The 26129-nt window shown below is 42.3% G+C and overlaps 1 protein-coding gene across 1 annotated transcript in view; it reads left to right on the top strand.

The window, feature by feature from the left end:
• The window catches only part of COL6A5 (collagen type VI alpha 5 chain), a 78530-nt gene that overhangs the window by 30118 nt on the left and 22283 nt on the right, over nt 1–26129 (top strand). Inside the window, 18 exon segments of the mRNA XM_056129563.1 lie at nt 368–460; nt 2505–2558; nt 3384–3455; nt 3784–3810; nt 3916–3960; nt 4060–4113; nt 8142–8204; nt 8862–8927; nt 10181–10234; nt 13954–13989; nt 14911–14973; nt 16986–17048; nt 18367–18429; nt 19909–19971; nt 22224–22274; nt 22392–22427; nt 24534–24596; nt 25955–26017. Coding sequence (XP_055985538.1) covers nt 368–460; nt 2505–2558; nt 3384–3455; nt 3784–3810; nt 3916–3960; nt 4060–4113; nt 8142–8204; nt 8862–8927; nt 10181–10234; nt 13954–13989; nt 14911–14973; nt 16986–17048; nt 18367–18429; nt 19909–19971; nt 22224–22274; nt 22392–22427; nt 24534–24596; nt 25955–26017 — 1029 coding nt within the window.

Raw genomic sequence — 26129 nt, 5'->3', positions numbered from 1 at the left:
ACTGCCAGGAGTAATTCCTGAGTGCATGAGACAGGAGTAACCCCTGAGCATCCCAAAAAGAAAAAAAAAGTATAGCAGGTAGGTCTCTTTTCTGGCACAAAGCTGACCCCAGGTTCAATATCTATGATTCTCTCCCTGAGTCAAGCCAGAGTGAACCCTGAGCATAGAGCTAGGAGTCAGTTCTGAGTATCACTGGGTGTCGTCTAAAAACAAAACACCAACAACCAAAACTCCAAAGCTCCCCTTCTCTTTATAGTTCCTAGCCTGTCGAGAGGGTTAAGTAGTGGAACATGTCTTGTGTGAGTATGCTTTTTTTGAGTCATGAAATTCCTAGAAAGTGTTACTTACTCCACTGCTCTTTTTCCAGGGAAACACTGCCGAGAGGACTTGCTGCTGTCAATTTTGCAAGTGTGTAGGGCCACGAGGAGATCGTGGGATTCCAGGACAACAGTTGGAAAAGGTACCGTGCAGCTGTGACTGTGTTTTCCCCACCACACCTTCATTTCCTCAGAAGGGGTGGGACTGAGCAGGCTTGGTTGAACTTGCGCTTGTTCCTTTTCTCAGACTGGTCAGTCTGCCCTGAGCATTCCACAGAATGTCTCTATACTAGGAGCTAGTTCACACAAGGACTCACTTAAAAGAAAATTTATTGAATCATTGTGAAATAAAGTTACAAAACTTTCATGTTTGAGTTTCAGTCATACAATGATTCAACACCCATCCCTCCACCAGTGCATTCTCCACCACCAATGTCACCAATATATGCCCCCTTTTCCAACCCTCTACCTGCCTCTATGGCAGACAACTTCCACCATACTCTCTCTCTACTTTGGGGAATTATGGTTTGCATATAGATACTGAGAGGCTATCACATTTGGTCCTTTCTCTACTTTCAGAACGCATCTCTCATCCTGGTGATTCCTCCAACCATCATTTACTTAGTGATCCCTTCTCTATTCCAGCTGCCTTCTCCCTCAGCTCATGAAACAGACTTCCATCTGTGAAGCAATATTCCTGGCCCTTGTGTCTACTGTCCTTGGGTTTCTGTTTCAAATTATGTTATTTTATATTCCAGAAATGAGTGCAGTCCTTCTATGCCTGTCCCTATTTTTCTAACACATTTCACTTAGCATGATACTCTCCATGACCATCCACATATAAGCACATTTCATACTTCATCTTAAGGACTTGCTTTTGATACTGGTAAAGACGACTCCTCTCCTTTTCTGTAGGATTCCTTAATGGTGTCAGTCCTTGGCTTTTTGAGTTTATACTTTCACACCCCACTTTTGACAGTTTGGAAAGGTCGCAAGACAAGGAGAAGTATAGTGAAAGCACATTAGAGTTCATGGCATGAGAGCCTGACTGAACTGCAAAAAGGGAAAGCATAACATTGCAGATTAATAGCCCTCTAACAAAGCAATTATACAAAATCGTGTTCGTGGTGATAACGCAGATAAAGAGCTCCTGGAATACACTCTGGTGATGAAAATGGATGACCAGCACTCAGGAACCTGAACAAAGATGACAGACACAGTGCGTGACTAATAACAGGGACACCCCTAGTAATTGATGGATAAGATTCTATTTGTGAAATTTGGAAAACAGGCAAAACTAATCCAGAGTTTCAAAATATTTTTATTTGAAGATTTGGATCTTCTAAATATAGAAATAGCTGGTTGCATTTCTGAGGATAACCAGTCAAGCTCTGAAGTAGGAAAAAACCGTAAGGAAGTATTATCATGAGAGTCAGAGTGTGAAGGGGGAAGGGAGAAGTAGGAGGCCTACTTTTGGCCTTTGGCTTCATAGATGCTCCCTTTTGAATGAGTAAGTGCATTTTTATTATATTTCCTTGTGTGTGCTTTTCCAAATGTCTTTTATTGGTAATCCCAACTAGGAGATCAAACAAGTTTCTCTGTAGAGGAGAAGCATTTAGCTTGGGCTTCTTACTGAGATCTGACATTCTCTTTAGTACCATTTCCTCTCTTACTGATCAGCTCGTGTCTGGATTAGAATGATTTTCCCAGAGTGCCATGACCCTGTGGGTGTGTGGAGCAGAGAGGCAGGGTCCAAGTGAGAGGCTGAGGAAGGCAGCCTCAGGCGAAACCTGGATCCTTGAGGAGACTGACCAGAGAAGTGACTATAGGAGACATCATCTTCCTAAGCTCATTGTTGGGAGAGTTGCATATTCTTCCCAACGTGCTCAGAAATGGAGAAGAAAAGACACGGACACCTATAGAAATGTCACCGTGTTACCTTCTCAAACTGTGGTGTAGATATAGGACCATGCTTGAGGCTTGAGCTTCACAGGGTGCTTCCAAGGCAGGACCACCATCTACAGAGCTGAGTGGGAAGACAAGAGCCAGCTCCTGAGGTGACAGATTCTCTCCAGACTCACAAATTGATCAGTGGGAGGATGGACTCTGCCCACAAAGGCAGCTGTGGCCACAGACCAGGATTGGAGAGAGATGGTTAATCTAATCTGTATTTTTCTCTTTCCCCAGGGACGTCCAGGTCTCAAAGGCAGCAGAGGTCACAGGGGAGAGGATGGAGACCCTGTAAGTTTTTTGTGGGGGAAAACTACTCCCTTCCCCACACTATTGTCTGTTTTTTATGAAAAAAAAATTTTTTCTCTCACAATTAACTGTGTTTTCCTTCAGGAGGAGTAGTCAGCGCTTTGTTTATCTTTTTGTTTGTTTGTTTGTTTTAATTGGATAAGAAATGGGTTATTTTTCCTGCAGGGATGAACTGACTTGTGGGCAGGAAGAGTAGGGACAGCACCGCGCAGGTAGCCTGGCACATTTAGATGAGTTTGGGAGAGCTGGGATACTGAGATGTCCCCCACCTCTACCTAGTGCAGGGTGGTCTGGAAGAGGCTGGCCCTGGGCTGGAAGACTAGGTATTATTATGTGCAAAAGGAAGTGGGTAAGGTTCTTCCTGGGTCCCCCATCTTCCCCCCGCCACAACCACCACCACCACGCGTCATACTGTTCAGAAGTGTTCACGTTCTTTGAGCCTCCTAGCAGAAACGTTGCTTGATTCATCAGTCAAGTTCAGAGAAGGGCCAGCAGGAAGAGCTGGTCAAGATCAAAGCCCACATGTGTTATTGGAGGTTTGGAGTATAGATGGAAAGTGAAATCATTTCCGAATCTCTGGTTGCACTTAACTGGTAGGGACAGTTAAGTGACTCAGGTCCTCTTACTTCTTTGCAAGAGTTTGGATCTGTAAGAAAGCCCTAAAAGTTGACAGAGGTAAGCCAATAAAGACAAGTGTGCGGGAGGGTGGATCTAGCTAAAGTGGGAGTACCATGTACTCTTGTTTCACCCTTAAGGTAACCTGCTGGTATCTCTGAGTCACTGTGGATGCTTATTTTCTCTTTCTAGGGAACAAGGGGAGAAACAGGACCTGCAGGAGAAAAGGGGGTTGCAGGATGTTCAGGGGAAAGGGGGCAGAAGGTAAGAAGCTTCTGAAAATGTTACTATAAATTTTCTAGCATGTCCTCTCATTTCCGTTTCTTCTCTCTTTCATTTTCTCTCTTCAATCAATCATCTCTCTCTTTAATTACCTCTTATTTTTCTCAGCCACAGACTAATTCTGTTTCCTCATCCTCTCAAGGAATTTTGAACGTTAGTTAAATTAGTCACAATCCCTTTGTGTTTGTATAGCTAAAAACAACTAACATAATACACAATCTATACTGAGACATCCCTTCCTACTTTAACAAATCTCTGAATCTACCTTTTGTCTTTGATATGCCACTAAGATATATTTCATCTTTTACAGGGAATCATAGGCATACACGGACATAAGGTACTATAGTTTCTTTCTATCAGATTTATCCCTGATGGGATTCATTTTCCAGTGAATGTGTGACAGAGACCTCCTTTTACCTGACTGTTGTTCATTGTCCCTCAGGGAGAACCTGGAGAGCATGGGGTCGATGGGGTCGATGGGGAAGAGGTAAGTCATTTTTCTTCTGATGTTGCATTCATGTCTGTGGGTTTCAGAGGTGAATATATACATATACACATGAATTTTCTGTTCCTTGTCCTGTTTCAGGGATTTCATGGATTTCCTGGAGTAAAGGGAGAAAAAGGTGACCCAGGATCCCAGGTAACACTTTTCAGTTCATCAAAGGAGCATTTGGTGGCAGAGATGGCCTTAGTGACTGTCATCAGTGCTTTTTTGGGATAAAACTGACAAATGACTTCATCTCATAATGAGACTTCTAACCACTAAATTTCTATTTGGAGCAAATGGGAAATAATGACATTTTCCGGTATTCCTAATGACGAAGATTCAAGGCACATAATGACCATCTACTTGCATGTTTTTCTGAAATCAGAACATAAATATATTTTTCCTTTTAGTGGCTTCCATGTTATCTTTATTGTGTTAGCAAGAAAGAAAAAGTAGGAGAAAGAGACAAAGTTATTTGGCCTTGACATAGTAAACAAGTGAAACTATTTTCTTTTCTAATTTTAAATTTATTTGACACTCATGAGTATGTGCTCACTTGGTTTTAATCAACTCTATTTTTATTCTGGACTATTTAATTAGATGTATTTTCGTTTGTTCACTGTGATTTACAAAGCTGTTGATAACAAAGTTTCAGTCATTCAGTGTTTCAAATCCCAAACTAACCGACAGTATCAGCATTCCCCCGCCAGTCCTTTTACTCCTCACCTCACCTCCTTAGCAAATTCTTCTTCTTTCAGAATTTTTAAACTATATTTTTTATCACATTCTGACACTTGTGTTAACTTATGTGTATTTTTTTAAACTTCACTTAAACACCATGGTTTACAAAGTTTATCATAATACAGTTGTCCATTCAATGTTTCAACTCCAATCCCACTGCCAGAGTGATCTTCCCTCCACCATTGTCCCCATTTTCTCACCCCACCCCCAAGCTTGCCCTCTTAGCAGGCACAAAATAATTTCTTTTATATTGCTTGTTACAATTAAATGGCTAGTATCACAAAATACTTCAGTCAAAGAAAAATTGTGAAATTGTTAAATCTTACCATTGGTCCATTAAGTCCTAGTCTAAGGCTATACTAAGCTGCTTGTTACTAGTTGAGCCTTCTGTGTTATTGCTTTTGTTTATTGAGTTTAGTTAGTTTCTATATTATTTTCCCATCTAATTCGGTGTGCTCCTTTTGGAATGTCAATAGTGTGGAATTTGAAGGTGCTGTGGCCGTACATTCTAGAACTCCAGGATCTGTAGAACTGGGCATATGAATTAACATGGCATCTTCTGTGGGATGTGGGTGTGGTTGCTGGAGCTTCTGGAAGTATGGGGTGGAGCAAGGGGAGGATGCCCACTCCCATTCCAAGGCCCCAGAATTCTCAGCCTGAAAACTCAAGTACCTGGAATTTTTATCAGTTTGGTGTTTCTCCAGAGATTAGCCATCAAACAGTGGAGCTGGGCCATTGCTACAGTGGCAGTTATGATATATGGGTGTGGCAGGGATTAAACCTACTCCCTACTCCACCCCCTCCCAAGGGCGCTCCAGGGTATTCATCCAGAGACCAGTGTACTCATGAATTTTAGAGGCTTGGTTTGCATATCTTCTGAAATTTAGTCATGAATCTAAATCTAGGTGAATCGACCCGTTACTGAATTTGTCAAAAACTTCTAGAGATAAGTCAATGAAAGATCTTACACAGTAGTGGCAGTGGGGATGTGGCTGTGGTTGTGGTTGCCAGGGCTTCTGAAAGTATGGGGAGGGATAGACTGTCAGGCAGTCTGCCCCCATTCTGAGAAGACCCCAGTGACTTGTGTGATATACATGTTACCTCATCTCTACATCACTAAATGTCCATGACCCTTGACTCATGACCTTATGCTATCTCCAGTCTACCTCTTTATCAAATAAATTTTAATGCATATTACATGCCTGGTGACAGGTTATATGCTCAAGAATCAAAGATAGACACATTAGCCTGGTTCTTAAGGATTTCACAATACAGTTGTGAAGACAGAAATACACAGAGCTATTGATACCAACTAGCATTGACTGTGTTTGGGGCCAGATTGTCTGCATCTCTGTGAGAACTCAGAGAAATGCCTCTAACTCAAGAAAGAGTTCAGGATGTTTTCCTGGGGAAAATGATCCCTGAGCTAAAAATGAATTATTATTGATTAGGCCAAGACAAGGAGGAAGGGCATTCTGGACAGAGGAACCAGCAGGAAGATGTGGGAGTTTGAGGGTAATACCAATATTTCTGCCTAATAGAAGGATTACAAGTGTAGGAAGAAGGAAATAACATTCAACAGGTTGTGTGAAAAGAGGGTATGCACTGGTAAGCACCTGTAGGAGAATGTGGCTATTAGCCACTATGCTTTGGGGAGCTATTGACAGATTTATTAAGGGAGAGTTAGAAGGTGAGAATCACTATCAAATTTCCCCATTTTAGAAATATTTCTTGATAGTACCATGGAAGACATGTTAGATATGAATTTGATCCCAGGCAAAGATGAAAAGAAGGTCTATAACAGTCAAGCGGAAAGAGGAATGAATGCTTCAAGTAAAGCAACAGTGGAGAGCAGAGACAGAGACAAGTGCTGCTATTTATATATAAGATCCTGGTTTGTCCAGGCAGAGTTGAGAAGAGTTGAGTTTTCAGTGACTATGGAAATTCTCTATGGAGCTTTGTGATGATGGGTATAACTTATAGATGTCAGAAGTTGCTAGACAAGATGTGTGTGGATCTGGCTGAGGAATCCATCATCCCATTGCCAGAGTTGATTTGGCTGATCTGGCTGGCTAAGCTGGTGTCCCATTCCTCCCTTACTCCTCCATGTATGTCCCTCTTGAAACTGCATGCTCTACACCAAATAAAGAGTGTTGTGAGGATCCTCCCAGAATGGGAGAAGTATGCTGAAAGTAGTCTATAGACCAAACATGATTGCCACTCAATGCCTCTCTTGCAAAACACAGTACCCAAAAGAAGAGAGAGAGAACAAGGGGAATGCCATGCCACAGAGGAAGGGTGTGACAGGGGGGATGGGGGGTGGGAGGGATGCTGGGACCCGTGGTGGTGGAGGATGGGCACTGGTGGAGGGATGGGTACTTGATCATTGTATAACTGAAACCCAAGCACAAAAATTTATAAGTCTATAACTGTACCTCATGGTGTTTCACTAATAAAAAAAGAAATAAATAAATAAATAAAAATTGATCTTATATAAAAAAAAGAAAAAGAAACTGTATGCTCTATCAAAAACAAAGGCCTTACCCTGAATGTAGGTAGATCTTTCTTTGGTCAAAAGTATCTGAGAATCTGTGCTTTGTTGCTAGAATCTTCAACAAGCTCTCAAGAAGTTATTAGACTGACTGAAATGTCCAGTCAACTCACTACATATGACTAATTAATTCAACTTAATTAAAACAAAAATTTCTGTCCTTCATTTGTGCCAATCATGTGCTAAATGGCCATATTTTGCCCAATGGGTGCATTTGGACAGTCCAGTCAAAGAGCACTTCAATGGCAGCAGAATATTCCAGAAATCAGCTCTATATGCTAGACCATGAGAAAAGTTCCCTTTCCTCAGCCTCACCCTAGATTTAAAACTATTCTCAGTACGGCTTGAGGAGACTGAGAACACATGATTAGGAAAGAGGAAGGTGCAATTTATTTATTTGGTTTGGGGTACAATTTATTATTTGGTTTGGGGCACTCAGTAGTGCTCAGGCTTTATTTCTGGCTTTGAGCTCAGGGGACCACACGGGGTGCTAGGGATCAAGCTGGTATTGGCCACATACAAAGCGTGTACTATCCATATTATCTGTTCTGTTTCTTTTCTTTTTTATTTTTTGTTCGTTTTTTTGGTTCCACACTTAGTGGTGCTCAGAGTGTACTCCTGGCTCTGTGCTCAGGAATCACTTCTGGCAATCTGAAGATGAAATTGAAGGGCGGGATAGTCACATATGGTGCCAGGAATTGAACCAGAGTCAGTCACATGCAAGGCAGATGCATGTGACTTAACCTCTTAACCTCTCTGGTGTCTCTCCAGCACCAAGAAAGGAATAATTTGGATAGGTTTTCTCTTTCCAATTACACAGGACACTTTAATACCTTTCAATGTCCTCCTACAAGCTCACTCAGAGGTTCATTTCATTATTCTTTTTCAGGGAAGCCCTGGTTCCAGAGGTCCCCCTGGGGTACGTGGAGAGAAAGGATTCCCAGGAAATCCAGTAAGTTAGTAGGGCCCTGAGTAGGCTCTGAGCTTTATTGGGGCACCATAGATCATAATATCTTTCCCATGTATCTTCTGTTAACCTGGAGATGGATACTAGGTGTGCAACAAGATTCATATATAGATCTGTCCATATCTGAAATGATCATATTGAGATGTAAAACTTAAGCCTAAAATTCTGTTTTACTAATCCTTTAGTTGTCAGGAGCTCTTGACTTTCTTTGACAGAGAGGAGAGAATGTTCCCATGGGTTTGTTTATTGGCTTCCACTGGTAGAAATAGTCCTATTCTTCAATTAGATTGCTTATTTGCACAATCTCTTGCAAGGGAATCTTGTTACACCTTTGAGGGTGCAGCATTGCATGTCATGTTCAGGCCAGTTTAGCTGTGAAGTTTTCTGTAGATCAGGGAAATCCCCACAGCTTCAGCAAGCATTCTGATAATTCCCCACATACCAATGACTCCTCCAAACTCAGGGAAGCATACTTCTTGTTTCCACAGAAATAAATGTGCTTCCATGATGGAGAATTTTCTCATACTCCTTAGCCCATAACCTGTATTTGGACATTGTACCTTCTTTCAAAAATAAAACAAAAAAAATCTATAAATAAAGATGATTTTTTTATTCTAAAATGCATTTTAATTCTTCCTCTAGGGTGAACCAGGAAGAGACAGTCCCATCAAAGGACAAAAGGGCTCCAAAGGAGAACAAGGCAGACAGGTAATTGGGTCCCTTTTCCATATGCAAGTTGATGAGGTCTTGTACTGATCTGAGGCTCATATAATTTAAATCACTGTATCACTGTCATCCTGTTGTTCATCAATTTACTCAAGCGGGTACCAGTAACGTCTCTATTCATCCCACTGTAAGATTTTAGCAGTCTCTCCTTACTCGTCTTTCCCAACAATTGGAGGCTCTTTCAGGGTCAGGGGAATGAGACTTGTTATAGTTACTGGTTTGGGCATATCTAATACACCATGGGGAGCTTCCCAGGCTCTGTCAGTGTGGACAGGATACTCTCAGTAGCTTGACAGACTATATGAGAAACATGTATGTATATATATATTTTTTTTCTCTCTATGATTTGTTGCCTACTGTCTGAACTCCATCAAACATGGTGTGGTAATTATGGAAAATGGGTAAGAAGTGTCTTATGATGTGTCGCATGGCTGCAAAGTGGCCATGCGGTTTGGAAAGCGTCCTGGAGCATGGCGGTAGTTGGGTTGTGGAGGTCGACTGCCAGGGCTGGGTCACTTGGGGCGGGGAGGGCTCTCACCTTCCCCCCTCTGGGGTGCCCCTGGTAAAAACAGCCTGGTGTGCAGTCCTCATAATTTAAATGATGTGGTAAAATGCATTACTGTTCTATGATTGAGAAAAAAAAAACTTCCAATCAGTCTCTTTTTATTTACTTAATGAATCACTATGAGATACAGTTACAGACTTTAAAACTTTTGTGATTACATTTCAATCATGCAATGATTGAATACCCATCCCTCCACCAGTGCCCATTCTCCACCACTAATGTTCCCAGCATCCCTTCTGACACTCCCACCCCATTCCCCCAACCCCCGCCTCTGTTGCAGGCACATTCCCTTTTACTCTCTCTCTCCTTTTGGGTGTTATGGTTTGCAATACAGGTGTTAAGTGGCCATCATGTTCGGTTCAGTCTGTAAAGGAACTCTATATCCTGAGAATAAGTCTGCAGAGGTAACCTTTCTCTGGTCACTTGCTGCATTTCTCTGAGAATGATTCATGGAAAACTAGAGTAGAAGTGCATGGTACTCTTCCCTAATGCTCTTGAGTGCTCCTGAGTGGAATATGGTTACTATTTAGCCCTGGTGTTAATATGAGAAAAGATTGCAAAGTGACATATTATTCTGATGATTTACTAGTGCTGAAAGTTTGATGCTGATGCCTTTGGTAATTTATTCAGAATCTTTGGCCTGATTTTGGGGAAATGATTGTATTTCTAGGGTAGAACCGGCCAGAAAGGGGCAAACGGCAGCCCTAATTCCAGAGGAATGAGGGTAAGTATGCTCATGGCACTGATTTCTCTTCCCCACCACTTAGACATGCCACAGAGATTTCAGAATATTTTTCACCACAGAGTTGGTGTTCCAGGGCTCAAGTATCAGTACTGATGTAGGATCCTGTGAATTGGAGGGTGGCTAGCAGCAGCTGTGGTGTCTGCCCTCAACCAGCAGCTTTGGTCTCAGGAGGTACATTTGAACACATCTACAGACACTGCCACATATCTGTAGAGACAAATGGGGGTGGAAACAATATTGCTCCTGGTTGAAAACCACTGTAATACAGTTCGTTATACCTTCTAAAAGTTTTGAGGATGTTCAGAGAGAGGAAGTGACTATAAAAAGAAAGCTCCCTCCAACAGTCTAGCACTTCAGAACTTTGTAAAACTATGATGATGTAGATAAACCTATTCTCTTATGCTATGTTGCCTATAAGGAAGAAGAATCCTGGTAACTTCTTCCTGAATGCAAGTATGCCACTAGGTTCAAGCCAGTAGCAATCGCGAGATCCTGGGATAACTTTCTAGCACCCCATGTGCTGTCAAGCTGAACACTGGGCAACTGGGTGACCCTTTGCTTTAGGAAACAACCAGAAAGTCTCTACCCTCTTTGCGGACTATGAGAGAACATAATTATTATGTGTTAGAAACCCTCTGATTACACATCCAACAATTAAATTATTTAAAAAGAGAATAATAGATGCTGTCCTCGGCTTGGTCCTGAGTTTTGATCAAGAGGAAACAGCATACATTTGCCTTTCTCTTCTGCACATACTCACTTGGAGTCTTCTCATGCCTTTGAAGGTAGCAAGTGATTTTTGTCTCTCTCCAGAACAGATAGTGAAGAAATGTCTTAATTCCTCTTGACTATGTTTGTCATAAATCATAGTTCTTCAGGGAAAGGATCTACAAACTAGTGACTTATACTTTCTCTCTCTTTCTCCTGCTTCTGGTCAAATTCTTTGGGAGCTGGCCCTCTTCCCCACATGAGGGAATTAAAATTAATCAGAGGAAGAAGGAGGAGTAAACAGATTAGCTAAATGCCATAAATTTTAAAGATAAATCTGTGGTTTTTGGCTTAAGAGAATAGCATACTTTTACTTGGAAGTTGCTTTATAGCTGTCACATCAATCAGGCACTTTTTAAGAAGAGTAGCTCAGGACAGAGTAGGGATTAATATGAGAAAGACCAATGGATCATTAGTCATCACTCATTTCTCTGTCTCTCCCAGGCTCTCAGCCACCCCTACCCATCTCCTCCTTTGTCATCTATTTTCTTCTACATCAAACAAGGAAATGGGGGTATAAAATAATAGCAAGTTTTTTTAGTCTCTGAGGAAGGTCAGAATTCTTTTTGAGGATCAGTGAATCTGAAGGAGTGGCACATTCTAAAAACACGACAAACCTAAGTTGTGTTCTATATAGCAAAATTTTAGTTCTTGTAAGTGAATTGTTGTACCAGCTGTTGCCAAAAACATACCTCCCCCCTCAAAGGGTCCATAAACTGAAAGCCAGAGAGTTCTTGAAAACATCTCTGGGTCCTTTGCGTCTGTCTTCCACGAGGAAAGAATTTATCCTTCTGGAGCTTCTGTTTTGTTCCACACCCTGATCACATCACTTCTAAGTATTATCCTCATAACATATAAGACAGGTACAACTTTCCTGTCACTTCAGAGGTAAGAAACACCAGGAGACTTAGGGCAACTTGCCCAGGATCAGGGGTGGCTAGTGGTGGAGCTGGGTTTAAATTCAGATGGTTCCCTCTAGAGTCTGAACATCCCTGTGCCATGCTCACACAAGAGCCAGTGACACCAGGATTTATACATAGAGGTTGGCCTCAGATTGCCTGACTCCTAACAGTGTATCCCTGACCCATGTGATCTACTGCCTGAACAGGGAAAATATTAGCTTCAGGAGCACAATGACTCAATAATATTTGTGTATCTTGAGAATTTGTCATTGTAATAAGTCTCCATCACATCCACTGCATCCTTACTTTTAAATCAAGAGAAAATTAGGACATTGGGAAACTGGCTGACAATTCCTCACTGCTCGGCTAGGTCTGTAGAAGCTCTGTTAGTCCCCTCAAGGTACAAGCTACCAACAAGTTGCAGCTGGCAAGCTTTTCCCTAGGGAGTATGCACATTTTTCAACAGCAGAGTATCTGAACAGAGGGGCAGAAGAATTTCAATAGAACTTTTCAGCCAAGTTGCAGGAGGTAATATTTGGTCAAGTAGGGTTTTTTGTAAATAAATAACTTTAGAAAGAAAAAGAGGCTCTGAAGCATTGACAGGGTTACCTTTTGGAATTGAATGAGTGAAAAAAAATGGGGAGAGAACACACACGTTTCTGGGGCTTGTGCTTTGCATGTGTAAGACAGCAGTTCCACAGTTCAATCTGCCACACCATATGACCCCCCCATACCAGTGGTCATAGCCCTGAAGGCCCCCCAGCACCTGCTGGATATGGCGCTGGAAGCCCCCATCCCCCCAGCACCTTAAGGAGCACCACATTCTTGGACCCTGACATGTGACCATGGGGCCAAGTAGTTCGAGTATCTCCAAGAGTCAACCCCAGGCTATTGAACATTGCTTGGGATCCTATTTTGTTGTTGTTGTTGTATGTGTCTGTTTTGTGCCTAAAACAACCATAAGTTGTTTATCACAACACAGAAGAGATCAATGGCTGACATATTCCCTTACATCTGTCAGAGAGGTAGGAGAAGGTGTGAGCACAGGTTTTACTGTTACTGTTTCAGGAAGGAGAAGTTAGGATCTGGGGTCTAGAACATCTTTCAGCTGTTCTCTAGAAAGAGGTCGTTCGCCAAGAAGGCCACTGGGTGGCGACTATGAGTTGGATGCCTGCACCCACCTCTGGATATGTACCTGTGAATTTCCCTCTAGCCTTCAGCTGGACTTCGTTCAGATAAACCTGATGGTTCAACTAGGAATGAATTGGACAGACCCCATCATCCTGATTCTCCACATGAGGAATTCCATGGAAACAAAGCACGTGATGGTGCTTAATGAAAACACTATCTCTAACAATTTTTACTCTCCCCTAGGATGCTATCAGGGTCCAGGCCAGAGAGAGGGGTAGGAGTGGTCCAGCTTGTTCTCACACAAAAGGCCTCCAACCAGCAAACATTGGTTTTGTGGGTCTAGCACAGAGAGAAACAGAAAAGACAGTCTTCTGGGTGGTTGCAATCTCCAAACAGCCTCCCAAGTCACTGTCATGGACTTTGGTGACTTTCCAAATGTTTCTTTAGTCAGCCCCACCAAATATGAGGCATCAATGAGAGAGGAAGGGATAGATGTGAGTCCAGGAGTGTTTGAGGAGGGTGGGAGGGGGTGGTGGCAATTGGGTCACACCCGGTGAAGCTCAGGGGATGACCCAAGGTGGTGCTTGGGGGACCATATAGGATGCTGGGGATAAAACCCGGGTTGACTGCATGCAAGACAAACGCCCAACTGGCTGTACTATCTCTCTAGTCCCTGTGAGTACAGGTTTTATTGTTGTTATTTTAGGAAGGTTAAGTTTTTAATACCCTGTGTGGAAACGTGGCTTTGGAACATTGAGAGGGAAGCCATTTCTGTCAGCTTCCTCAGTCCCCATCCCCTCACCCCCACAAGGGTCTGAAAGGCGAGTGAATGACATGTCCCTGAGGACCCTCCCTCCTGTCTCCTGCATGCTCACATCTTGGCCTTTTCTGTTCCAGGGAAGAGAAGGCCAAAGGGGGAACCCAGGTGCCCCGGTAAGTGTCCTATATTTCCTGTCCTTTGTGGGAAGTGGATTCACAAGAGATATTCCCATGCAGAGAGCAGTGGGAAGGAAGGAGCACTTGGCAGGTTGTTGTAGGAAGTTGGGAGCATGATGGAGGGGAAATACACAGATCTCTCAGTTCAGCGGCCAGGAATAGTCTGGCCTGACAAAAGCAAGGCCTCTTCCTGGACACTGGGACAGGAGGACCTGTGTGATCCCAGCTGCATTGGCCCATTTGTAAAGCATAAGTATGCTGGACAGCTTGACAGAGAGAATCTGAGAGATCAACTCTGTATCCCATAGAGAAACAATTTTTTTTATCCATTTTTTTTCTTTTTGGGTCACACCCAGCGAAACACAGGGTTACTCCTGGCTCTGCAGTCAGGAATTACTCCTAGCGGAACCATATGGAAATCAAACCAGGGTTGGCTGCGTGCATGGCAAGCACCCTATCCACTGTGCTATCACTCAGGCCCCTTTTTATGCATTTCTCAGCAATTGAGGAAGAAGCAAAATTCAAGGCAAAGTAGAAGCTGTAGAACTGTAGCACTGTCCTCCTGTTGTTCATCAATTTGCTCGAGCGGGCACCAGTAATGTCTCACAACAAATTGTGAGACTTGTTGTTACTGTTTTTGGCATATTGAATATGTCACAGGTAGCTTTCCAGGCTTTGCCGTGCTGGCAAGATACTCTTGGTAGCTTGCCGGGCTCTCCGGGTGGGGTGGAGAAATAGAACCCAGGTTGGTCATGTCGGCTACATGCAAGGCAAACGCCTTACCTGCTGTGCTATTGCTCCAGCCCAGACAAAATAGTGCCTGTATACTTTGTTCTACAATACTGAGTTCTAGAAGGAGAAAACCTAAGTGGTAATTATATGAAAAAAAAATACTTACACTGAAAACTTGTGCTTCAGGGGGAGCCAGGAAGTCGTGGACCAAAAGGTGAACTCGGAGCTGAAGGATTACAAGGCCTGCAGGTGTGTTGGAATAGTTCACAAATATTAAAACTGATGCTGAGTTATTCAAATGGGAGTATCGCAGATACTTTCATATAAAAGTAAATAACAGTGAAAGTTTCTTGTTTGTCCCTTTGGTTTTTTAATCTACCCAGATCACCTCTTTACTGTCTCTGAAATTCTATATTTCTCACTGTGGGTGTGTGCTTTGGACCCATCCATCAAACCCTTGTCTACAATGGCAGCTCAGTGAGAGCAGATAGGCATGCTCTTATGCTTACCAGGAACTGGGTCTGCAGGAATTGGTAAATATTAATTAATAATCAATTATTAGTCAGGAATTATTAAGACCTAATGTTATATAAGAAATCAATACCCGGATCAACAAATCAGTTTTCTTTACCTGAGGCCCTGCACAGAGAGCTCCATGAAGGAAATCTAGGATTAGCCGCTCATTAATTTTGAAATTGAAATTGAAAGGCCCTCCCATTGAGCGGGCCCAGTAACGTCTCCATTGGAGACTTTGTTGTTACTGTGTTTGGCATATCGAATACTCTCGGTAGCTTGCCGGGCTCTCCGAGAGGGGCGGAGGAATCGAACTCGGGTCGACCATGTTGGCCGCTTGTAAGGCGAATGCCCTACCGCTGTGCTATCGCTCCAGCCAGCTAATTTCAGAGGGAATGATAGTATATCAGGGAACACTACTTATGGGTTTTTATGTGAGCTCTTAGTACTTCTTGGTTATTCCATCAATGATAGGAACTCTCTGCCATATCTAAAAGATGCTGGAGTGATACCCAGTGAATGACTCTGTAACATGTGGGTAGTCACCTTAGGGAGTCTAGAGCACTAATAGGAAGAGGAATTTGGGATTATGTTAGGGGTTCAGTGGTCCCTGAAACCACGGCACGCTCCAATAGATCCTCTCAATTCGGTGACCCAGGGGATCATTCTAGCTTCGCCCTTAGGCTTTCGTGAGAGAGCATGACATTATCTCTACTCAGATAGAATCCATTTAGTGCTTGGTCAGTTAGTAGCCCAGTGGCTCACTCACCTTCTGTTCCCAGAATCCAGAAACACTTAGCCACCAGAGCCTTGGAATCCAGAAATATTACTTGCACGTCTGTTTTTCCCCCTCTGTATGCAAGAATCAAGCATTTGATAGTAAATATGACAGAAAAATATTAAATTCCTTCGATGAGGGTAGCACTGTAGCACTGTCCTCCTGTTGCTCATCAATTTGCTCAAGTGGGCACCAGTAACATCTCCATTGTGAGACTTGTTGTTACTGGTTTTGGCATATCAATACGCCATGGAGAGCTTGCCAGGCTCTGCCCTGCAGGCTGGATACTCTTCGTAGCTTGCTGGGCTCTCTGAGAGGGACGAAGGAATCGAACCGTGCTGTGCTGGATGGTTAGAAATACCCATTTGTGCTTCATTGGAGAGACTTTGCTCTGTTTTATCCATAGTTAAATACTTTGAGCCAGGTAGCCTGTAAAGGAATGCATCTGGCCACAGTGGATGTCTTATCTCATCTTACAATGGGTCTTATTCCTGCTCTTGTCCCTTTCTTGTTTCTCCCAGCAGAAGAGCTGGAGTGATAGCACAGCGGTAGGGCATTCGCCTTACAAGCGACCAACATGGCCGACCCGAGTTTGATTCCTCCTCCCCTCTCGGAGAGCCCGGCAAGCTACTGAGAGTATTTGATATGCCAAACACAGTAACAACAAAGTCTCCAATGGAGACGTTACTGGGCCCGCTGGAGCAAATCGATGATCAACGGGAGGGCCTTTACCTTTACCTTTACCTTTACCCCAGCAGAAAGGGTGAATGAAGGTCTGATACTCCCATGGGGAATCCTTCTGTAAAATCTGTGCCACTGAGTCTGGGTCTTCCCTCAATTCCTGGTCTAAAATCATGCCTTAGTTTCAGCTAGTTAAACCACTTGAAGGACTGGACTACTGCTTTTCTAGTGGAGTGGGTGTTTTAAAATATTTTTAAGTGAAGTAAGTTTTCTTTTCTTACCATAAAAGGGACCGCGTGGACCTGATGGGAGGAAAGGAGAGAAGGGAGGTCACGGACACAAAGGGCCTCAGGTGAGTACCAAGAATATTAGTCAACGCTCTCCAATCTCAATGTCCGCTCCCTGCCAAACATCTCTGCAGGGAGCATTTCAGCTTTACATTAACTGAAGAGAAAATTGCAGCAAGGCTTATATTTTCTGTACATTGCTTAGATATTTTTCTTCTTTACTGGGGTTGTATCATGAAAAACACAGACCCATTTCACCGGCCTGAAGAAAACATTTGGAAAAATCAACCAATCCTTCCCAAACCTTTAAAAACATGATTATTATTTTTTTTGATCATTATTTTTTATACAATTAACAATCATCATTTTATTCTTGCTACAAAATTCTCTAAGAAAATGTACTGTAGCAGTCTAGAATAAAGCAAGACTTTTAACCCAAGTACATAATATAAATCTTGAAATACTTATAGTTGATTACAATAATTTTCAGGAAAATTTCAAATTCTATCAGGACTGCAGTTTGAGATATAGAAACAGGACTGAGAAATTAAAAGGTATATATTTATCCTTAAATTGTCTAAAAATATAAAAGATTTTAATACCTTTGGAAAGGCATGGGAACATATTTTATGAATAGAAGATAGTTCAAAGTTAACTATACTAGAGGTGTAAGGATTATAGATGAGCCCGTTGGTTAAGTCTCTGTCCTCTGTGGCTTATTCATTCATCAATGAATATTATTTTGTTTTATCTTTAAAAAAAACTTTTCTATGTCCCATTGACTTAGTATTTGAAATTGATACCTCCAAGATCCCTCACTTCAAAATTTTTCTCTTGACTTCCTCTTTAATCCCTTTTGTTGAATCTGTTGGGTTCCCGAGTTTCTGAGAATGGCCGATGGATGGTGAGAGGTTCATAAAACTATGGTGGGTCTCTTCAGTTCTTTCGCTCAGACAACAGGACCTTAAGAGGAGTCCATAACCTTCCTAGCATGGTAGAAACATTTTTTCCCATTTTCAGTCAGGGACACCAAATCAATCTCTCTTACCTTTTTTTCTTTTCTTGATGACACTGGGCATAGGAGCAGCAATGACAGGACACAGTGCCATACTCACACTGGAGGGCATCGCCCTTCACTCCACCATTCAGCAGCAGTGAGTCCAAATCCTGTTTATCACTAAGTCATGTTTGGATGAGTGATGTCCCTCCTGACATCTACTGAGGGCCGCAGCCTGAGTCTTCTGATTTCAGCCCAGCTGTCTCTTCCTTGAAAGGAAATATCAGTGAATTGTTAGGCAAGATAATGAAGAAAATCAGAAGGAATCAGGTGGCTATTTTTAAGAAATGTGCAGCACCAAATTCGCATCTCCCATTTTCTTATAGGGTTCTCCTGGTCCCCCGGGGCTGAAAGGAAGCATTGGAAGTCCCGGAGCTTTGGGGAAAAAAGTAAGCGTGATTTCTTACAGATTTTGAATGCAGAGTGTGAAGATGAGTACCAATATTTTCTTGATTTCGTTTGATTGAATCCAGACACTATTAAACGCCCACCAGCTTTCTGTTAATACCTCCTTTTCCTTCCATTGAGTCAGTTTCCAGCTGCTCCTGGCTCTGAAAAGGCCTTGAATCAGTAGGAGAGGCAGTCCTGACCCACCGTGAAACAGCTGAACAATGTCTTCACTGGCTGCTCTCAGAAATGTAAAAAAGACTCCGTACATGGTGGTCAGGACTGAAACCTGGTTGTATGTATAGTTCTCAAGCTCGCCATCACTGGGGTGACTGTTTGGAATTGTCAGAGAAAACTCTTAGCCTTTTCAAAATCTCTCTTCCCTGCCTAAAACCCTCCACTGATTCCTCTTCAGGGCCACTGAAACTGGTTCCCATGCAAACACAGTGTCCAGGCTTAGAAAGGTCCATGTTTTAGTGCTCTGCAATCATCTTATAAAGTCTTAACTTTTTGTCTTTTTTTTAATTGAATCACTGTGAGATATAGTTACAAGCTTTCATGTTTGAGTTACAATCACACAGTGATCAAACACCCGTCCCTCCACCAGTGCACATTCCCCACCACCAATATCCCCAGTATATCCCCCTTTCCCACCCTCCCCCTGCCTCCATGGCAGACAATTTCCCCCATACTCTCTCTCTACTTTGGGGCATTCTGATTTACAATACAGATATTAAGAGGTTATTATGTCCCCTCCTCTTAATATTTGAGGAGGCGACCTATGCTATGATTTTTACACCGAATCCCACAAATTATGTAGCTGATCTTAACTTCTCTATGAGCCACAGGAAAGCCTTCGACCTTTGAAGTACCTTCCAAGGCCCGTTGCTGTGGACCATATTTTATTTGAGTAGGGTTTTGTTGCTCATCTTCCTCCCCAGGCTTTCGGCCAGTATCTTCCCTCCACTGGCATCCTTCTCCCTTCCACTCTGTTCTTCTAGCACAGGACAGCTCATCCTGGAGCTCAGCATCCTTGCATATCACTCTCGAGTACCTACCTCTCGGTCCCTGCTCTTGAGTCCCATAGCACCCTGAACTTTATCACATGTTTATAATTGCCCATACAATAGTCTCTCTTTCTAATCAGGCTATGTTTGGTCATGATAAAAATCTATCATGTTCCAACAGTTTATTTTCCAGGATAATCCAACACTACTGCCTAGGGAAATGAAACCACTTTTCCTGTAGTGAATTTCACTCCTTATGTCTTCTCTAATGCTGGGAAAGCTGTCTTGCCTCCATGCCTGGCTGTGTCCATGCCTTTTTGTTATGGACAGACCCATATTTGTTTGCTACCTTCCAACTCAAAGCATCAAACCTTCTTTAAACCTCATGCCTCCTCCTCTAGTGGACAGAACTTTCTATGTGGGGGAACCAGGTCTGACTTTTTGGAACTAAATCTCTTCTGTCTCACTCACTAGGGAGAACCTGGAGTTCTTGGGAATCCAGGGCCGTTGGGGCAAATGGGACATCGAGGAAAACAGGTAGGGGATTTGAGAGCTCTTCTCTTTTCACAACATTCCAGTTGCTCTATCCTAAGGTAGCTGGAGGGGGTTGTCATACCTTCCTACTAGGGACCTGCAGGAACATACGGGGTATTGCACTCCTTGCTAGTCTGTTCCAGTGAGAGGAGAAAAGGGCCTGCAGAGAGGATTGTGGGTAAAATTGAGCAAGGTCTTCTGATGTTGTAACAATCATATGGTGGTGTGTCTTTCAGCTGAGGTCAGCATTGCCCAGTTTCCACTTCTTGCAGAAATCACAGGAGAAAGTGGAAGACAGGGAAAGTATGGAGAAATGAGGCTTCTGTTTGGGTTATTTTGGCTGCACTGGGTTCTCAGTCCACGAAGGAGCCTATAGAGAGATTTTTCAAATTTATGTTTAAAAAAATGCCTTTAAATGTTTTTATGCACAATAGTACTGTAGAAAATTTGCCAGGCATGAAACGGTGAGAAATAGGGATTGAAAGAAAAAACCAACAGCCCCACTAAATTAAAGTGCTTACTATGAATGTAAAAAAAAAAGTAAAGGCCCTCCTGTTGATCATCGATTTGCTCGAGCGGGCCCAGTAACGTCTTCATTGGAGACTTTGTTGTTACTGTGTCTGGCATAACGAATACGTCACGGGGAGCTTGCCAGGCTCTGCCGTGCGGGCGAGATACTCTCGGTAGCTTGCCAGGCTCTCCGAGAGGGGCGGAGGAATCGAACTCGGGTCAGCCATGTTGGCTGCGTGCAAGGCAAACGCCCTACCACTGTGCTATCGCTCCAGCGCAAAGTCACTCTTTTTTTCTTCTGAACTAGATGTCATGAGTGTATTTTTGCATCATTACTCTTTCCTTTCAATATGATCTTTTCAACATTGATATTTTTATTGAGGTGACACTGACCAGACCTTAATGTTCTCTTAACAATTTCAAAAAGTTGAATGAATATATAGACTTTTAAGTTCATTTGACCAATGTCTTGTTATCGAATATTAAAGTTTTTTCTGGTCTTTTTTTGGGCTGGAGGGGGCGGGAGGTCATAAATAGCACAACAATGGGCATTTTGGTGTCTTGGTTTCATTTTTATACAAGTCAAAATTAATTTTCACATAGAAAAATTTTTCTTTTTTTTGCTTTTTGGGTCACACCCAGCGATACTCAGGATTTGCTCCTGGCTCTGCACTCAGGAATTATTCCTGGTGGTGCTCAGGGAGAACCATATGAAACACTGGGAATTGAACCCGGGTCGGCCACGTGCAAGACAAATGCCCAACCCACTGTGCTATCACTCCAGCTCCACAAGCTACCTGTGATGTATTCAATATACCAAACACAGTAACAAGTCTCACAATTTGTTGTGAGATGTTACTGGTGCCCGCTCGAGCAAATCGATGAACAACAGGAGGACAGTGACATAATATATGGGGCTGGAGCGATAGCACGGTGGTAGGGTGTTTGCCTTGTGTGCAGCCAGCCCGGCCGAGCCGGGTTCGATTCCTCTGCGCCTCTCGGAGAGCCCGGCAAGCTATCGAGAGTATATTTGCCTGCAATATATTCAATATCCCAAACACAGTAACAACACGTCTCAAAAAAAAAATGGAGACATTACTGGGCCCACTTGAGCAAATTGATGAACAATCAGAGGACATAATATATAACGTGGCTGAGAAAAAATATTTAATGAACTGTTTTGAATTCTATTGCTATGTGGCTTTAGTAGGATTCATATGCTCAGTGCACCGAAGTATTCTGAGAGTGCTTAGCTCAGGGCATTCACACCAACAATGGGCATTACCACTTTCTGATTTTTATCTTTATAGTTTTGCTTTAAAAAAAACTAGTACCTCATTATTTCAAATAGCACTTCCTTAGTTACTAGTGAGAATGAGCATTTTTCCTTATGTCTGTTGGCCATTTATAATTCTTCTTTAGAGATTCTTTCTCTACTTGTTTTGGATCACCTTCAAATTTTCCAGGCAGTTCCTGCCACTGACTCCACAGGTCTTAAATAACCAAAGACCCCTCTACCTCCTAAAATGTTTGCAGAATAGGGCTGGCAAGAAGTACCAGGGTATATGCCAGGAAATGGGGAGAACCAGTCACATTCTTGTTCCTGGAGTTCCCAATGTTCCCAACCACAAATGGGGGTCTCCCCTTGGCAGTCCCAAGAACTTCTGTCCTGACACATTGATATCCCCAGGGATTACCATTAATTTTCACTCTTAAGGAATTCACAATAACTGGTCTATTCACAGGGAGATGATGGCATCCCACGTTATGGTCAGAAGGGCCGAAAAGGAATAAAGGTAAATATGACAATCAATCACTTGTTTTGGTTCAAATCTAAAGAATGCAAGAATTTATGGCTGCACTGCAGAAGGGATGTGTTGATTTTGATTTTTTTTCTCTAATTAAACTAACAGGGTCCAAGAGGATTCTCTGGAGAGATGGGGGAAAAGGTATTGTGCTCATGACTTTCTTTTGAAATAACTAGAGTCTCAACCATCTACTTGAGAACTGAGATTAAGCTATAGATCCGAAAAAAAAATGGAATCCTTCCACCACCCATAACAATAATAAAATGTGAAGAAAGGGCCATATTTATTTTTGATGCTTGGACGGTTCCAAGAATCTTTCTGGATTTCTCTGCTTAGGTCAGATGCAAAACTCTTGACTTTGCTGTGACTGTCAGTTCTCTTTCATCATTCTTCACCTGAATCTTTGCAGTATCCTTTTCATTTGTCTCCTAATTCCATCTTCTCCCTTCTTAGGGCTGGAGCGATAGCACAGCGGGTATGGCGTTCGCCTTACAAGCGGCCAACATGGCCGACCCGAGTTCGATTCCTCCGCCCCTCTCGGAGAGCCCGGCAAGCTACCGAGAGTATTCAATATGCCAGACACAGTAACAACAAAGTCTCCAATGGAGACATTACTGGGCCCGCTCGAGCAAATCGACGATCAACGGGAGGGCCCTTCTTAGGTTAATCCCAAATACTATTTGATATCACCCAAAAATTTACTTGATTGTTCCCTCCCCCCCGCCAAAGCATAGCCCAATCATGTTACTTATTGATCAGGTATCTACCAGAATTTCTCATTGCCTACTCAGTTGAAACCCATTTTGAAGCTCTGCAAATGTACACTTCTATTTCAACCAGAGTAGTTCCTGTGGTGCCTGTTTTATACCCTGGAATTCTGTAAGGAGATTTTCTTTTAAAATAAGAAAAAAGTTTCCTAGCCATAACAGTCCCTTCTATGAAGTTGATACTCAAAATACAAAAAGTGGGTAGGGCCAGAGAGAGTACAGGAACTAACGTGCCTACCTTGCAAACCCTGAGTACCAAGTGGAATGAACTTGATCATAGAGCCAGCAGTAGTCCCTGAGCACATTCAGGTGTAGCCCACTTGCCCAAGTTATTATTAAAAAAAATTTTAAATGGAAAATTTATTAAGTAAAGTAAATCATTTATAGAAAAATAAGCAATTTGTAAGTATTCGTTCTTTTTTCTTCTGTTTTGGGAGGCATAGCACTGTAGCACTGTCCTTCGGTTGCTTATCGATTTGCTCGAGCAGGCACCAGAAACGTCTCCATTGTGAGACTTGTTGTCACTGTTTTTTGGCATATCGAATAGGCCACAGGTAGCTTGCCAGGCTCTACTGTGAGGGCAGGATACTCTCGGTAGCTTGCCAGGCTCTACCAAGAGGGATGAAGGAATCGAACCTGGGTCAGCCGCGTTCAAGGCAAACGCCCTGCTGGTTGTGCTATCGCTCCAGTCAGCTACTCTTGGCTATGCTCTGGGGCTATTCCTGACAACACTTGAGGAGGTCCAAGCAGAGTTAGAGATAAAAAATCCTTACCTACAGCATGCAGAACATGTACTCAGGCTATTGAGCTATCTTTCCTGTTCTTAGCTGTTTTGAATGATGAGCTAACCAAAAGTATTTTCCTGCCTTTGGTAGAATAGAAAAACACAATGGTTGCAGCAAAATGACTATCAGAATACAAAGTTTCATTGGAGAATGCCACTTTTCTCATTTACTGAAAATTCATTGTTCATTTGTAGACAAGTTTGAAATTAGCATATTGATAAATAGCTGCTATGATTACTTTCTCACCAAATACATTTCTCCTTACCTTACACTGTCAGAAATGATTTGTGAGTTAGGAAGTAATTATTAGGGCCAGAGAGTACAGCAGGCAGGGCTGTTGCCTTGCGTGCAACCAACCCATGTTCAATTCCAGGTACTATGTATGTATATATATAATGTTTAATATGTTATATAGTTATATAAAATATATAAGATAAATTTCATTTTGTACTGGAGAAAATTATTTTGTACTTTTTTGGGGGGTGGACACATCCAACAGTGCTCAGGTCTTCCTCCTGGCTCTGCACTCAGGGATTGGTCCTGCAGGCTCAGGGAGCATATGGGATAAGGAATTAACCTGGGATGGCCAAGTGCAAGGTAAACACCCAACCTACTCTACTATCACGCTGACCCTTATTTTTATACTTTCGTAGCAAATATTTTAACATTTTGATTTCTTATGTCTGAATCTTTAGGGTGGTATTGGTGATCCTGGAGCTCCTGGGGTAACCGGACCCAAGGGATTTAAGGGACTGGTGGTAAGTCATCAGCAACTCTAGAACTAATAAGTGTTTCTTTGGGAGGCTTTAGCTTTTCCGTTGCAGTGATAAACATGGATTACAGATCCAACCCAAGAACACCTAAAGTACCACTTTTTAGCTCTGGGCCACCTTTTCAGGGTCCCTACTTCTATAACATGAGAGTTGAACTGTATGAACCTAAAATCCCTTTAAGCTCTAAAGGTCTCTGCTTCCGCGAATCTCTTTTGAAGATTTTGAGACTGATAACTGACTGCTCCAAGAAATGTCAGGGCTTTCCAGGCTTTTCTAAAGTACACAGTAAATCTCTAATTCTAACACCCTTGAGTGGAAATGTAGCTACTCGCTTCCTATTGCATCCTTGAGAATTTTCTGACAGTTGCAGGACCCATAACCAAGGTCATATGCAGTATTCATGTGAGGGAATGCTGTTGAGATCTTTTAATTGACCAAGTGCACAGTAGAATAGTGTTAGACTTGTTTAGAAACAAACTGCTGAGACAAGCATCCTTTCATTTTAAAATTCAAGTGTGATATCAGTGGTCATTATCAGTGTGAAAGAACTGTAATTCAGCATCTTCTTTCCATCTGGCTGGATAAATTTAATTATCATCATATCCATCACCTTGAGCTATGGGAATGACAACCCCATCCATGTCTCAGATGTATGTGTGAAAATTTTTTTCTTATTTGATCCTTTGTAGATAGGAGGGCTTTTTTTAAAAAAAAAAATTAGAACTCTGTGTTCCCTTGCTATATTTTCTTTTTATTTTATTTTTATATGCATACATGGATAATTTCTGAAAAATCACAGAAAAGAAAAATAGCAGGCAATCAATATGCTGCCTTTTCTTTAACCAGACTTATAAAAACAACCAATACTAAAAAATGACCAAACTTGGCCTCTAGCAATTAATGCTGATTATATATTGTATCCAGAGAATTCAATTGTTAAAAACATATATAAAGTATGTATATTTTCATTTTTAAAAAATGCAATCCCTTCCAGGAGTGATCCCTGAGTGCAGAGCCAGGAGTCAGCCCTGAGCATCACCAGGTGTGACCCCCTCCTCTAGAAAGAAAAAAAAGAAAGCAATTCTAGTTTGTGATTGATTTAGATTTTAAATCGATCCAGAACCACAAAAAAAATATAAAAAGAAGAGGCTAAGAGAGAAATGGATGTTTACCAATTAGTAAGAATGAACAGGGTTTATTATAAGTAAGCAATTTACTTGAATTAATAGGTGCTTTCTCAAAATTTAAATGTGTGTGTGTGTGTGTGTGTGTGTGTGTGTGTGTGTGTGTGTGTGTGTCCCTGGATCACTGAGGTGGAAACTAATGCATATTTCTGTCTGCAGCATGTGACAGGCTCCAAAGGTGAACCAGGATCTCGGGGAAGCCCCGGCCCTCCAGGTCGGAAAGTAAGTATGCTCATGAGAACAATAGTTTATGTTGTTTTCTAAAATGTTCAGTGGAAATAACACAGGAATTAAAGTAGATGCATGGGGGTTGCAGTGCAAACTCTACTTTTGG

The sequence above is a fragment of the Sorex fumeus genome, unplaced genomic scaffold (genome assembly GCF_029834395.1).
Source record: "Sorex fumeus unplaced genomic scaffold, SorFum_2.1 ptg000072l, whole genome shotgun sequence".
Taxonomy (NCBI): domain Eukaryota; kingdom Metazoa; phylum Chordata; class Mammalia; order Eulipotyphla; family Soricidae; genus Sorex; species Sorex fumeus.
Note: the sequence above shows the minus strand (reverse complement) of the source record. Positions and strands in the feature narration are given on the sequence as shown.